Source organism: Manacus vitellinus, unplaced genomic scaffold, assembly GCF_001715985.3.
Source record: "Manacus vitellinus isolate BGI_N305 unplaced genomic scaffold, ASM171598v3 scaffold_92_pilon, whole genome shotgun sequence".
Lineage (NCBI taxonomy): Eukaryota > Metazoa > Chordata > Aves > Passeriformes > Pipridae > Manacus > Manacus vitellinus.
Genome location: NW_021940877.1, coordinates 651,126 through 663,742, shown reverse-complemented (window position 1 = coordinate 663,742; position 12,617 = coordinate 651,126). Strand labels below are relative to the sequence as shown.

At 51.9% G+C, this 12,617-nt stretch overlaps 1 protein-coding gene across 1 annotated transcript; it reads left to right on the top strand.

The window, feature by feature from the left end:
- Positions 1 to 401: 401 nt before the first annotated feature.
- On the top strand, positions 402 to 10,481 carry SDHB (succinate dehydrogenase complex iron sulfur subunit B). Its single transcript, XM_029965232.1, has 8 exons — positions 402 to 422; positions 569 to 696; positions 2,430 to 2,515; positions 4,714 to 4,850; positions 5,392 to 5,508; positions 7,577 to 7,678; positions 7,827 to 7,949; positions 10,225 to 10,481. The coding sequence occupies exons 1-8, from the start codon at positions 402 to 404 to the stop codon at positions 10,300 to 10,302; spliced, it is 792 nt and encodes a 263-aa protein (XP_029821092.1). The 3' UTR covers positions 10,303 to 10,481.
- The last annotated feature ends 2,136 nt before the right edge of the window (positions 10,482 to 12,617 follow it).

The following is a 12,617-nucleotide window of genomic DNA, read 5'->3' as shown; positions in this document are numbered from 1 at the left end:
GGGGGATGCTGAGGAGGGTCTGGGGGCGAAGAGAAGCAGGAAGGGGTCTGGGAATGGTTTAGGGGGAGATAAAGGTTGACAGGAAATTGTGAGAGGGGGAAACACACCAGAAAGGGGTTGGGAAGAGGTGTGAGAATAGGAGGAATAGGGATGTGGGGTGATTTAGGGAGAGGTGAGATGGGAAGGTGGCCTGGAGGAGGAAGAAGCTCCCTGGGGGAATAGCGGGAGGAGGTGGTTTGTTGGCCCGGAGCTGGGTAGGGAGTATTTAGGAACTTCTGGAGGTAATTTGGGGGCAGGGAGAGCCTTCAGGGTTTGAAGGCCACGGTGCTTGCAGGAACACCTGGGGGAGCCCCTTAATTTTGGGATTATCTCCAGTGCCCCATGGAGGAGGGAGCCCCAGGATGGGGGGCTTGCATCACCAGGTTGCACCACTCCCACAAATCCTTGTCAGGATGTTCCCAAACCTCTCCAAATCCCCAAATACGAAGCAGTGCTGCCTCCTGTCACCCTGTTCCCTGCCCCCAAGGCCCGTGGAGGGAGCTGAGGGCAGTTTTCCCTGTGGATCCAGGAGTGCCGGGGAGCCCAGACGGCAGCGGCGGCAGCGCCGCGGCTCAAGAAATTCGCCATCTACAGATGGGACCCCGACAAAGCTGGGGACAAACCCCGCATGCAGACCTACGAGGTGGACCTCAACAAGTGAGTATTCCCTGCGGGAAGAGGTTCTCCAGGTACTAAAGGTGTCAGCAGCTCACTGAGCTCCAAGGAATGGTAAAGCTTGGTGTGGCCCTGAAGGTGCTGCTCAGTTGCTACAGAGGAGCTTGTCTTCAGCACAGGGGACACTGATGGCATGTCCTGATAAGAGAATAAATTTCAATGATTAATGAATAATAATTTTGTTATTGCAAATAATTTATTGGTAATATACTTAAAACGTTTTGGGTTTAATACATTTTAATATATGAAGATATAGTTCTATAAAATTTTATAATATAGATGTCTTTTAAATTATATAATGTATTTTATATTTCTATAAAATTATAGAATACATTACATACTTATAATTATATAATATATTTCTGTACAACTATATAATAGATCATATAATGTATATTTTAAAATAATACATCTTTTTAAATATAATTAATAAAAAATCCCTGATAATATAATCAGTTATATAGCAAATTTTACTGTGGTTTTGTGGGGTTGTTTGCCCCTCCCTCACCTGTGTGTGACAAATAAACTGTGCCCTGAGTGCCAGTGTCCCAGCAGGGAATGGTCACTTTGTTTTGGGACTTTTTTGAGGTTTTATCTGTGTCCCTGAGTTGTGCTGAAGACTTGAAGACTTCAGTAAACTTTACTTATGTGGAAAATTTTGGGGTTTCTAAAAAAGAGGGAGAGCGATTTTTTTATGTGGGCAGGTGGTACCACAAGGGGATGTGGTTTGAAACTAAAGGGGAGAGATTTAGGTGGGATATTGGGAAGGAATTCCTGGCTGAGAGGGTGAGGAGGCCCTGGCACAGGGTGCCTAGAGAAGCTGTGGCTGCCCCAGCCCTGGAAGTGTCCAGGGCCAGGTTGGACGGGGCTTGGAGCAACCTGGGCTGGTGGAAGGTGTCTGCCCATGGCAGGGGGTGGCACTGGACGATCTTTAAGGTCCCTCCCAAGCCAAACCATCCTGGGATTCAGTGTTCCAGAGGGACACTCCATGTGTAACTCCCAGTCCCAGAGCTGGGAGAGAAGGTGGAAGTTTGTTCCCACTGAGTTGCCTCTAATTTTCAGGCCATATTAAGCTTGTAGGAGCCACCTGCACACTTTGGTGTGGGATCCCCAAGACAGCTCCTGCTTCCCTGGGGTTCTGGGAAGGGGTTCAGATTCCCTGTGGTGCAGAAACCTCCTGGACACATCCTGCATTTCCCTGAGCTCCAGCTGGTGCCGTGCTCCTGCCCCAGGAATTCACCCCGAGCCCTTTCCAGGAGTTCCACACACAAATTCCCCAGCCCCTACTTAAGAACCCCGTGACAGAGGACTCAGATTTCTGTGTGACTTGCACTGGTGGATAATTTCTGGGTGTTGCCCTGTCTGCTGGATAGAAAATTACAGAAGTTGTCCACGACTGTTTGGTTTTATGTGTCTCTTGTGACTAATGGGGACAGACTGACTTGTTAAAGCCTGACCCAAAAGCAAAGAGAACCAGTACAAGGCACTTGGGGTTGAGTTGTGCTGTCTGAACCTTCAGGGCATCGGCAGGAGAAAGGGTTTGACTCCCACCCTCATCGAGAAATGTCTGTTTTATTGCCTGGGATTGCCAAAAAATACGTATTAATTGTAGCTGACCCAAAACCCTTTTAGGTGCTGCTTAGTTGGGGTGCCAGAAGTCCAGCCCTGAGTCTGGGTGGATTCTCCAGGTCAACTGCCCCTGTTTTCTGCTTTAGGTGTGGGCCCATGGTGCTTGATGCTCTGATCAAGATTAAAAACGAGATGGACTCCACCCTGACCTTCCGTAGGTCCTGTAGGGAAGGTAAGAAGGATTTTCCTGGAATACTGGAATTCCTGCCTGGAATACTGTTTGTTGCTGCCAGTGGATGTGTAACTCTGGAAGACTCTCCCAGCTGTGTGTAAGAAACACTCAGTGAATGGAGCAGCAAAGGCAGAGCTCGTGCTCAGAGGCTGTAATCACCCAGCTCAGCTGGGTTTGCCTTCCACCAGCCCCAGTTGTTCCAGTTTCTCTCCTAATCTGGTTCATCCTGCTGCCCTCCAGTGCTGGGCTGCGTGGGCAAATCCAAGGAGAGATTCCAGCAGCCAGACTGAGGGGGCAGAGGCGGAATGGGAACCACTCGTAGGGGCTGTTTCAGCGCTGCTGTGGAAATAAGACAGGGTGTAACTGGAAGAGCACTTAGGACTTCTAGGAATAGCTTCAGGAATCTTTTTCTTGGCCCTTTGACTAAGCCCAGGGATTGATTGAGGAAAAGGGCAGCCAGTGGTTTTCTGTTGTGGCTGCTCCTCATGCAGGTACAAATCAGCAGGTCTGGAGCTGCAGTAAAACTTCCCTGTTGGGTGACTTTCCCTGTAAAAATCCTCCTCATTCTGGGGTCACGTTGGGATGCTGAGTTGTGGAAAAGCAAGAAGGGAGGTTGTTGTGAAATGCATTCCTTTGTGGAACAGCTTTAGATTTAATGAGGTGGGTTTGCAAGGAGAAGTTTAAGGCCAGTTGCTGCCTAAAGATGTTTGGACTTGGATGGAAATGAAAAGCTCCAACACAGCCATTTCCTCTGGAATCTGCATAGCAGGTGGAGGAATTCCATGGGGAATGCTTGTTCTCAGTGTCTGATATTTAGATAGCCAAAAGATTCCCAAGCTGGAATGCATTGCCCTGAATACTTTCCTTGGAGAAGACAGGTTTTCAAGCTAGGCTGGTTCAATCTTGCCCCTTTTCTGCCACGCAGGGCAAAAAACAGCCCAGCTCCCACATTCCTGCAGGGAGCACGTGGTCCTGAGGCTGCAACCCTGGCTGGAAAATACTTGTCACCATTTCTGCAGTGAGAGGAATGACCCTGGTGCAGTGCCAGGGGAGCCTGGCAGCAGGGCTGGCTGGCAGGGACGTTCCTGGCACTCAGCTCAGCTGGGATGGGGCAGATCCTCTGGAACTGGAGTTTTGCCCTTGCAGCATTTGTCTCCTTCTCACATGAGAAGTATCTGGGACACTTCTGCAGTGGTTTTCTTGTCAAGCTTGGCTTTCCTGGGCTTCAGCTGATCCTTGTATTACTGGAGGTTGTTAGTGATGTCATTTAATCTATTTATCAGGCTGTTTTATGCTGCTAGCTCTGGGCAGTGTCTGTCCTCTGACCTTTGGCAGCACAGCTCATGGCACTGCTCTGCACAGGCACCAAAATCCTCCTGTCTGAGGGATTTGGGTTTATAGTCCTGAATTGTAGGGATGCTTTGGACCATTTTTCTGCTCTCTGATGAGGAGAGACTGCAGGAGCTGAGCCTGGTTAGTCCAGAGAGGAGAAGACTGAGAGGAGATCTCGTGAATCCCTATAAAATATCTCCAAGAGGACAGTGCCAGACTCTTCCCAGGGTGCCCAACAACAGGATGAGGAGCAATGGCCATAAACTAAAGTACAAGAAATTCCATCTGAACATCTGGAAGAAATTGTTTCTGTGGAAGGTGGCAGAGCTGCCCAAGGAGGGCCCAGAGTCTCCCTCTCCAGAGGCATTCCAGACCCATTCCTGTGTCACCTGCTCCAGGTGACCCTGCCTTGGCAGGCGGTTGGACTGGATGATCTCCAGAGGTCCCTTCCACGCCAACAATCCTGTAATTCCATAACTGATGAAGATGCATCAGTTGCCCACATTATAATCTTATTTTTAGCTGCCTCACACCAACACAACCTCGTGCTTCAAACCTCTGAGCAAAGCTCAGTGTGTTCCCCTCCCGAAAAACCTAATGAATGATTTGGAAGCCATGAGGTGTCCAAGCCACTTTGTTTTGTGTTGTGGAAGGAGCTTCACCACTGAGAATGTGTTTGGGCTTTGATGAGAGCGACTCCTGCGTTTGTTTTTTATTTAAGTAACAACATGTTTGCCCAGTGGCAACTCCTGTCGTTTCTCTTCTCACGTAGAGTTTCTTCAAGGCAGCCCAGGGGAATGTTTGGGACCAAGAGGATCTTCTTTAAGAGGGCAAATGTAACCCTTTACTGCTTTTCTCCCACTCAGGCATCTGTGGCTCCTGTGCCATGAACATTGGAGGGGGGAACACGCTGGCCTGCATCAAAAAAATCGACTCTGATCTCAGCAAGGTCACCAAAATCTACCCTCTGCCCCACATGTACGTGGTGAAGGACCTTGTCCCGGTGAGTGCCAGCTTGGGACCATGGCTGGCACCGTTCCAGGCAGGTTGGGGTGGGAAGGATGGCACCGGGAGGTGCCAGCCAAGATCAGGTCTCCCATTTCACCTGTTCCTCGTGCTGCTGGTTTTTGGGTGGGTCTGCAGTGACTAAATCTGTCCTCCCTCAGAGGAATGTGGCAGGTCGAGGTAGGAGATGCCACCTTTTGTTGGAGCGGGGCAGGTGTTGGATCTCTCCTGCAGAACTTTGGTCTGGTGTGACACGAGGCTGTGCCAGGGAGGGTCAGGTGGGACATCAGGAAAAGGTTCTTCCCCCAGAGGGTGGTTGGCACTGACCAGGCTCCCCAGGGCAGTGCCACGGCCCCAAGGCTGCCAGAGCTCCAGGAGGGTTTGGACAACGCTCTGAGAGACAGGGGGGGATTGTTGGGGTGTCTGGGCAGGGCCAGCAGTTGGACTCAGTCCTTGGGGGTCCCTTCCAGCTCAGGATATTCTGTACTTGTATAAAATTCATCCTAATAACTGTGACCTCTCTGCCCTGTGACCCGCAGGACCTGAGTAACTTCTATGCCCAGTACAAATCCATCGAGCCGTACCTGAAGAAGAAGGACAAGTCCAAGGAGGGCCAGCAGCAGTACCTGCAGTCCATAGAAGACCGTCAGAAACTGGTCACTGCTTCTTCTCCCCCCTTAAAACCCCTCCCAGATAAGACCAGGCTTAAACCTTAACGTGCAGCAGGTTCTCACTGCCCGCAGCTGCCGCAGCCCCGGCGCGGTGGGACCTGTCCCTGCAGTGCAGGGCATGGCAGGGCCACTGCCCAGGGGGGTGTTGGCCCTGGAGATGGAGCTGGGGCTGCCCTGGGCACTCTGATCCCATTCCCACTGCAGCCCTGTGTTGTGGAGATGCTGGGCAGGCTCCAGGCTTGTCCTGTGCCAGGGCAGATAAGGCTGGGCTCTGTGTGTCTGCCTGGCCTGCAGCGCGCGGGGCAGAGCTCTCGTGTCGCTGCTTGCTGGGATTTACAGCCTGGAAAACTCATGGCAAAAGCCAAGTCCTTGTGGATGTGGAGACACGAGCGGGAGTGCAGGTTTTTGGGTGTCTGTCTCGAGCAGAGCGTTATTTTGAGGGGATGTTTTTGGTGGTGGAGATCCAAAATTTCTCCAGGAACCTGAAAGGTGTCTGGGCCATGGCAGCTTTTTAAAAAGCTGAGAGTGTGGGTAAGTTTTGGGGTGGGTTTCCCTGGCTGCTGCAGTCAGGATCAGGAAATCAGCAGGTTTTTTCCCCTCTGTCCTGCCTTGATGGATCCACCATTCCATGATCCAAAGCTCAACCTGCTCCACAGCAGTGCTGTCACTGAGGAGGCACCAGGGCTGCATTTTGGGAAAGCAGAGGTGGATATGGACAGCAAAAAGGGAGGCTGATTAAAGGGAATTCAGGGAAAAACCTGAGCTGCAGAGATCTTTGGGAGGATCCCACTGTGTGTGTCTGCAGGGACATCCCATAATAGCCCAGTCCCAGGTGTCGACAGTGACTGTGACATCTGAACAACCACAGGGTGAGAGAATCTCTATCCAAAGGCAACAATTTCTTCTCCTCCACTTCCCAGCATTATCTGATCCATGTGTAAGGACTGAAGGGATTTTCCCCCTCCTTGGAATCACTTTCTCATTCCAGGAGAAATGAGGGAACCTGGAAGGGAGGGCAGAGCTGCCTCACCCCGGGCACAGCTGGGGAACCTGCCTTTGATCTCAGTGCTGAGCTTGCTCTTCCTTTGGGTGCAGGACAAACTTGGATATGGTGCCAGCTGAAAAATTCCCCCCTTTTTCTGTAAATGCTGTGAAATGGTGCAATTAGAAATGAGACAAATTTAGAGGGGGGGTCACTCTGACCTCCCTCTTGGCAAGGCTTTCCAAGGGCTTGTTCCAAGCTGCTGGGAGTTCTGGCATCAGGGATTTTCCAAAACTGAATTTAATGAGCCTTTTCTTCCAAAATAACTTTCAGATACTTAAATGAAGTCAAGTTGGACTCTTGTCTTTTAGTTTGGGGGAGGTTGAGGAGCTACAAAGAGACTTTGGAGCCCCTCAGCTCCTCAGTTTCTCTTCTGTCCAGGGCGATTTTTTTTCTTAATCAAGTAGAAATAAGCAAAACTAAAAGTACCCGAATGACTTCTGTGTAGGACTAACTTTCTGTTCTTCTGTGCCTGAAAGAAAAAGTCCTTATTCTCTATAAAAATGGGGCAGTGACTGAAGGCTGGCACTGTTCCTTTGCCTGCTCTGAAGGACAAACTCCGGGCTCTCCTGGAGGCTGCTGGGCAGACTTTGCTCTTCCTTCTTTCTGTAGCACGGCCTTGAATTGTTAACTGGTGACCTCTGTGTTCCTTCCCTCGCTGGGACAGGTTTAAGGAAGGAAGGAAGGAATGCAGGAAAATCAAGCAACTTCTATGTTTCCCTTCAGTTCATGCATTTCCCCCTGTTGTCACAAACACTGGTTTATTACGTGGGTCATAAAATCAGAATATCCTGAGTTGGAAGAGACCCACAAGGACCATCAAATTCCAGCTCCTGGCCCTGAGCTGGGGGTCCTGGGTTGGGCTGGGGGGGTTCTGTGTGCCTTGTTTCGGTTGCTTTGCTGCAGCAGCAAAGGGAAGGGTTTGGCGGCGGTTCCGGAGGGGAGGGCGGTGCTGGTGGCAGTGCCCCTGTGGGGAGTTCCTGCAGTGACAGAGTGTGCTGTGCCCCCCAGGACGGGCTCTACGAGTGCATCCTGTGTGCCTGCTGCAGCACCAGCTGCCCCAGCTACTGGTGGAACGGGGACAAGTACCTGGGCCCCGCCGTCCTCATGCAGGTGAGGGTCCCTCTGTTCCCAGCACCCGTATTTCAGATGGTGAAACAACCCAATCCCCCAGAATTCCCGTGTGGGATGTTACACTCTCCCCCTGGTTGGTGCCAGCCCCGAGGAGTGTTCCTGGGCTGTGAGATCCTCTGCTTTGCAGGCCTACCGCTGGATGATCGACTCGCGGGACGACTACACGGAGGAGCGGCTGGCGCAGCTGCAGGACCCCTTCTCCCTGTACCGCTGCCACACCATCATGAACTGCACCAGGACCTGCCCCAAGGTGGGGCTGTGCTCACGGACAGGCACCCATGGGTTGGGTTGGGAGGGACCTTAAAGCTCATCCCATCCTGGCCCTGCCACAGCCAGGGACACCTTCCACTAGCCCAGGTTGCTCCAACATTTCCAGGGCTGGGGCAGCCACAGCTTCTCTGGGCACCCCATGCCAGGGCCTCCCCACCCTCACGGGGGGAATTCCTTCCCCAAATCCCATCTATCCCTGCCCTCTGGCAGTTTAAACCATTGTCCTGTCACAATCCGTCCCTCTCCCTCCTTTCCATAACCCCCCTTGAGGTACTGTCAGGCCACATCGAGGGCTCCCCAAAGCCTTCTCCATGTCCTTACTGGAGTTCCTGGCTCCTTTCCATGCACCCAGCTTGACACTGATGGGAAAACATCCTCTTGGGTTTCTCTTTTTCTCAAACTTGCCCTGACTCGCTCAGCCCTGTGAGACCCAGTGTTCCTGCAGCCGGGAGCATGCAGGGCTGGGGCAGGGGCTGGATCACAGCATCCCTTCCTCCTCAGCTGGGGCTTGGAGGACCTTTCTGTCCCCAGGATTTAGGAGTGGGATAGTGGGGCACTGCCAGAAATGCTCCAGGGAAGTTCTCTCTGGAATTTCTTTGGAGAATTGAGCAAACTTGCCCAAATCAGACCATGCCTCGTCCTCATCTTGAGTGACCTTTGCCTGTTGTTGGGCAAAGCAAGTCCTGGAATGGTCTGGGTTCGAAGGGACCTCAAAGTTCATCCCGTTCCACCCCCTGCCATGGGCAGGGACACCTTCCATGTCCCAGGTTGCTCCAACCTGGCCCTGGACACTTCCAGGGATGGGGCAGCCACAGCTTCTCTGGGCAACCTGCGCCAGGGCCAAACCACCCTCCCAGGGAAGGATTCCTTCCTAATATCCCATCTAACCCTGCTGATGGAATTCTGCTTTCCCAGCAGCTCTGCTGCTTTCCAGACAACCTTTCCCTGCACCTGGTGGTGGAGTCGTTCCTTGGGCTGTGGAATAGTGGGAAATTTTGGAGTGGATCACAGGTGTGGGGAGGATGAGCTGCCTGAATCTGGGAGGATGTGTCTGTCAGGAGCTCAGGCTCATTTGGGGGGGTATTTTTCCAGAGTGATTCCCTGACAGCACATAATTCCTCCTTTTTTAGAGAGCTGGCTCATCACCTGGTGTGACCCAGAGCTTAGCTGAAGGGGAAGGTGAAACCCAAGACTTGGCTGTTCGTAGGAATGTAGGGAAACAGCACTTGGGCTGAAATGTGAGGCAGATTTATGGTTAATAACACATTCCCACTCACATTCCCTAGTTCTGGCTGTCCTGATCAGTGTGGAAGACCTGGTGTGATCTGCACCAGGGGTAATTCCTGCTCATTTCCTGTCCCACACTGGATCCCCCTCTCATTTTGGGCTTCGGATTGCTTGCTTTGGCACCAGTGCTGCAGGATTAAGGACCTTTGCAATGGAAGTGTGTCTGTTTTGTAGGAAAACCTGAGGGAAGCTCAGCTGGAGCATTTCCATGTTGTGCCCTGACCTTGTTCACCCCCCCAGTGCCTCCACACTCAGCTTTTCTTTGTTTATAATTCCACCTCCCTTGTGCCATCCCTGCCAGGCTGCTCCAAGCCTGTTTCCTGCCTCCAGAAGTCCAAACACCCATAAAAATGTGGAATTCAGTCCTGCTTGAGCTTCATTAAAGTCCCCAGGGCTCCTTCTCCCCTTTGATCCCGGCGTTGCTGATTAAACCCGACTCCAAAGCTGAGGGAGTGTTTGTCTGCAGGCACAGGGAGGTGCTGCTGCTCAAGCCTCCAGGAGAGCTACCAGCTCCCTGCCTGCTCCAGGCTGCTCTGCTCTTCCCATGGAAGTGGTGGCTGGATGGAGCAGAGCTGGCTCAGCACGGCCTGACCTCCCTGGAATGCCCCCCCTGCCCGGGGCAGTGCCCAAGCTGGCCCTGGGTGTCCTGACCCTCCTCAACCAGCTCTGGAAATGCAGCCTGAGTTAGGCTGGAGTCCAGGCTTTAGGGCAAAGAGGGGCTGAGCAGCTCCTCTGCCAACTCTTCTTATGAGTAGCAGCATATTTGGGAGCTGGGATCCGTCCTGGAACCTCCAGTGTTTGAAAGGAGGCACAACATCACATTTTCCTCCAGCTTTTGGGAAAAAGGGGTGTTGAGCAGCTCCTCTCCCAGCTGTTTCTGAGCAGTGAGTTTACTCCGACTTGGATGAGGGGGAGGGAGGGAGGATGCTCCAGGTTTTCCAGAGGAACTGACCAGCTCTTCCCTGTAGGGTCTGAACCCTGGGAAGGCCATTGCTGAGATCAAGAAGATGATGGCAACCTACAAGCAGAAGGCGACGGCTGCGTAACCCCCTGGAACCTCCGTGTATCCCCCTGGAACCTCTGTGTATCCCCCTTGGAATCTCCATGGAACCCCCCCAGGGGCTCCACCCGGACACAGCTTCCAACCAGGGCAGCCACAGGAGCTTCCAGCAGGGAGTTGTTCTTCCCAGAGGTTTGCACTTCCAATAAAGACTGGAAAGAACAACTCGGAGTCGGTGATTTACTGAATGTGGAACGGCATTGGGGCATCCCAGACCTCCCAGGGGGTCGTTGGGAGGAGCTGGGGTGGCTCTGGGAAGAATGGAATTGGCTGGGAAAAGGGAATGGGGGAGGGATCCTGGTTCTGAAATCCCAAAGGGAGGATCAGGAGCTGACATGGGATAAAATCCCAGAGGCAGCTCCATTGGGAACGAGGTGTCCTGTCACCACCCTGCTGGGATCCTGATCTTTATTCCAAGTCCTGAGGAATTTTTACTCCAAGACCTAATTAAATGGGATTTCTTAGGGTTGAATCTCTCTCTTTTCTCTAATACAAGTGTGTTTTTACCCCAAGTTTCTCAAAGTTGGGAGATTTGTGGTAGGCTTGTTGCTTGGAGCAGCTCTTTGCATTCCTGGGAAGGTCCAGGAAAGAATGGAACTGGCTGGGAAAAGGGAATGGTGGAGGGATCCTGGTTCTGAAATCCCAAAGCAAAGTGAGGATCAGGAGCTGACATGGAATAAAATCCCAGAGGCAGCTCCATTGGGAACGAGGTGTCCTGTCACCACCCTGCTGGGATCCTGATCTTTAATCCAAGTCCTTAAGGAGTTTTTTGTTCCAAGTCCTAAGGAATTTTTATTCCAAGTCCTAATGGAATGGGATTTCTAAGGGTTGAATCTCTCTCTTTAATACAAGTGTGTTTTTACCTCTGGATTTCTCACACTGGGGTGGGTTTGTTGCTTGGAGCAGCTCTTTGCACTCCTGGGAAGGGCCAGGAAAGAATGGAATTCTTTGCACTCCTGGGAAGGGCCAGGAAAGAATGGAATTCTTTGCACTCCTGGGAGGGTCTGGGTTTGCTGTTTAATTGATGATTTTTTGGTCTTAACTGTAGTGGAAACTCGTGGGAATGTCCTGCTGCTGAGGCTCCCTGGGATGCTGGGATCCTGGCACTGGGATGCTGCCAGGAGGCAGGGAATGAGGATGAGGTGGGAAAGACTGATCCCAGAAATTATGCTGGTTTTTCCATATTGTTTTTATCCTGATGTAAGAGCTCGTTCCTGCCTCCAGAAGTCAAACTGGTGTTTCTGCCTTCATTCATGCAAAAATACTTCTTTCTTTCCCCGGAGCCAAGGGTTTCATTCCCAAAATCTGACGTGGGATGTGTGAATTGGAGACTTCCCACTGAAAATCCAGGTGGAATTATCCCAGATTTCTGTGTCTCAGGTTAAGCTGGGTCAGTGCTGGTCCTGCACGTGGCTCCTGGGGTGGAGAATCCCCCAGGAAGAGGCTGTTGATCCCATTACAGTGAGACTTCATCATTGTGATGATACAACATTATGATTATTTTGCATCCCTGTGCTCCATAATCCCGATTCCCTGCTCAAATCCAAGGAGCTGCTCATCAACAGCTGGAATAAACAGAGCTGTGATGCCCCTCGTCCTCTCCCACTATTTTTTTTTTTGTAAACGTGGGGGTTTTGGGGACAAAATGAACCAGTTTTTGCCTTATTCATTTCAAATCCAGGCCTGTTTCCTGGGAATATTCGGATGGGAACACAGCAGGATCCGAAGCCTCTCGCTGCCCTGCCTGAGGTTTTCCTGCTCCAATGAGGAAATCCACCTCACCTTTGAAGAAAATAATGGATTTGTCTCCCTCCCTGGGCAAGGAACCCGAAGTGCCTTGTTTTGGGATGGGCTCGGATGTGGTGGGATGGGCGGTTGCATTTTCCTGGCAGTGGTTTTGCAGGAGTTGGAGTCCCCTCAAAAGCCGAGGTGTGACTGGGGGGGCTGATCCAGGGGTGTTGTGGGGTCTGCACCCCATTATTGGCTTTGGAATTCCCTTGGAGGGGGTTTCCAGGCGGGAATTGTGAGCAGGGAGAGAAGGAGGGGCAAAGCACTTTGGGGGGGCAGAGCCCGATGGGTTCCCTTGAGGGATTTGGGGGCACAAACCCCTCCTGGGGGGCAGAGCCTGGAACATTCCCTGCAAACTGCTGGGGGCAAAGCCCTTTTTGGGGTCAGAGCACCACGGGAGGCCTTGCAAGTTTTGGATGATTTTGGGGGGCTGTGGATGCTCTAAGGGGGGTGTGGATGATTTTGGGGAGGTGGATGATTTTGGGGGGGTGCTGGATAATTTGGGGGGGCTGT

Excerpts from the sequence above, each read along its gene's own strand:
- SDHB (XM_029965232.1), top strand. The coding sequence starts at position 402 with ATGGGGGGCTTGCATCACCAG. Across the intron at positions 423-568 it reads TGGGGGGCTTGCATCACCAG|GAGTGCCGGGGAGCCCAGAC; the intron begins GTTGCACCACTC and ends CTGTGGATCCAG. Across the intron at positions 5,509-7,576 it reads TAGAAGACCGTCAGAAACTG|GACGGGCTCTACGAGTGCAT; the intron begins GTCACTGCTTCT and ends TGTGCCCCCCAG.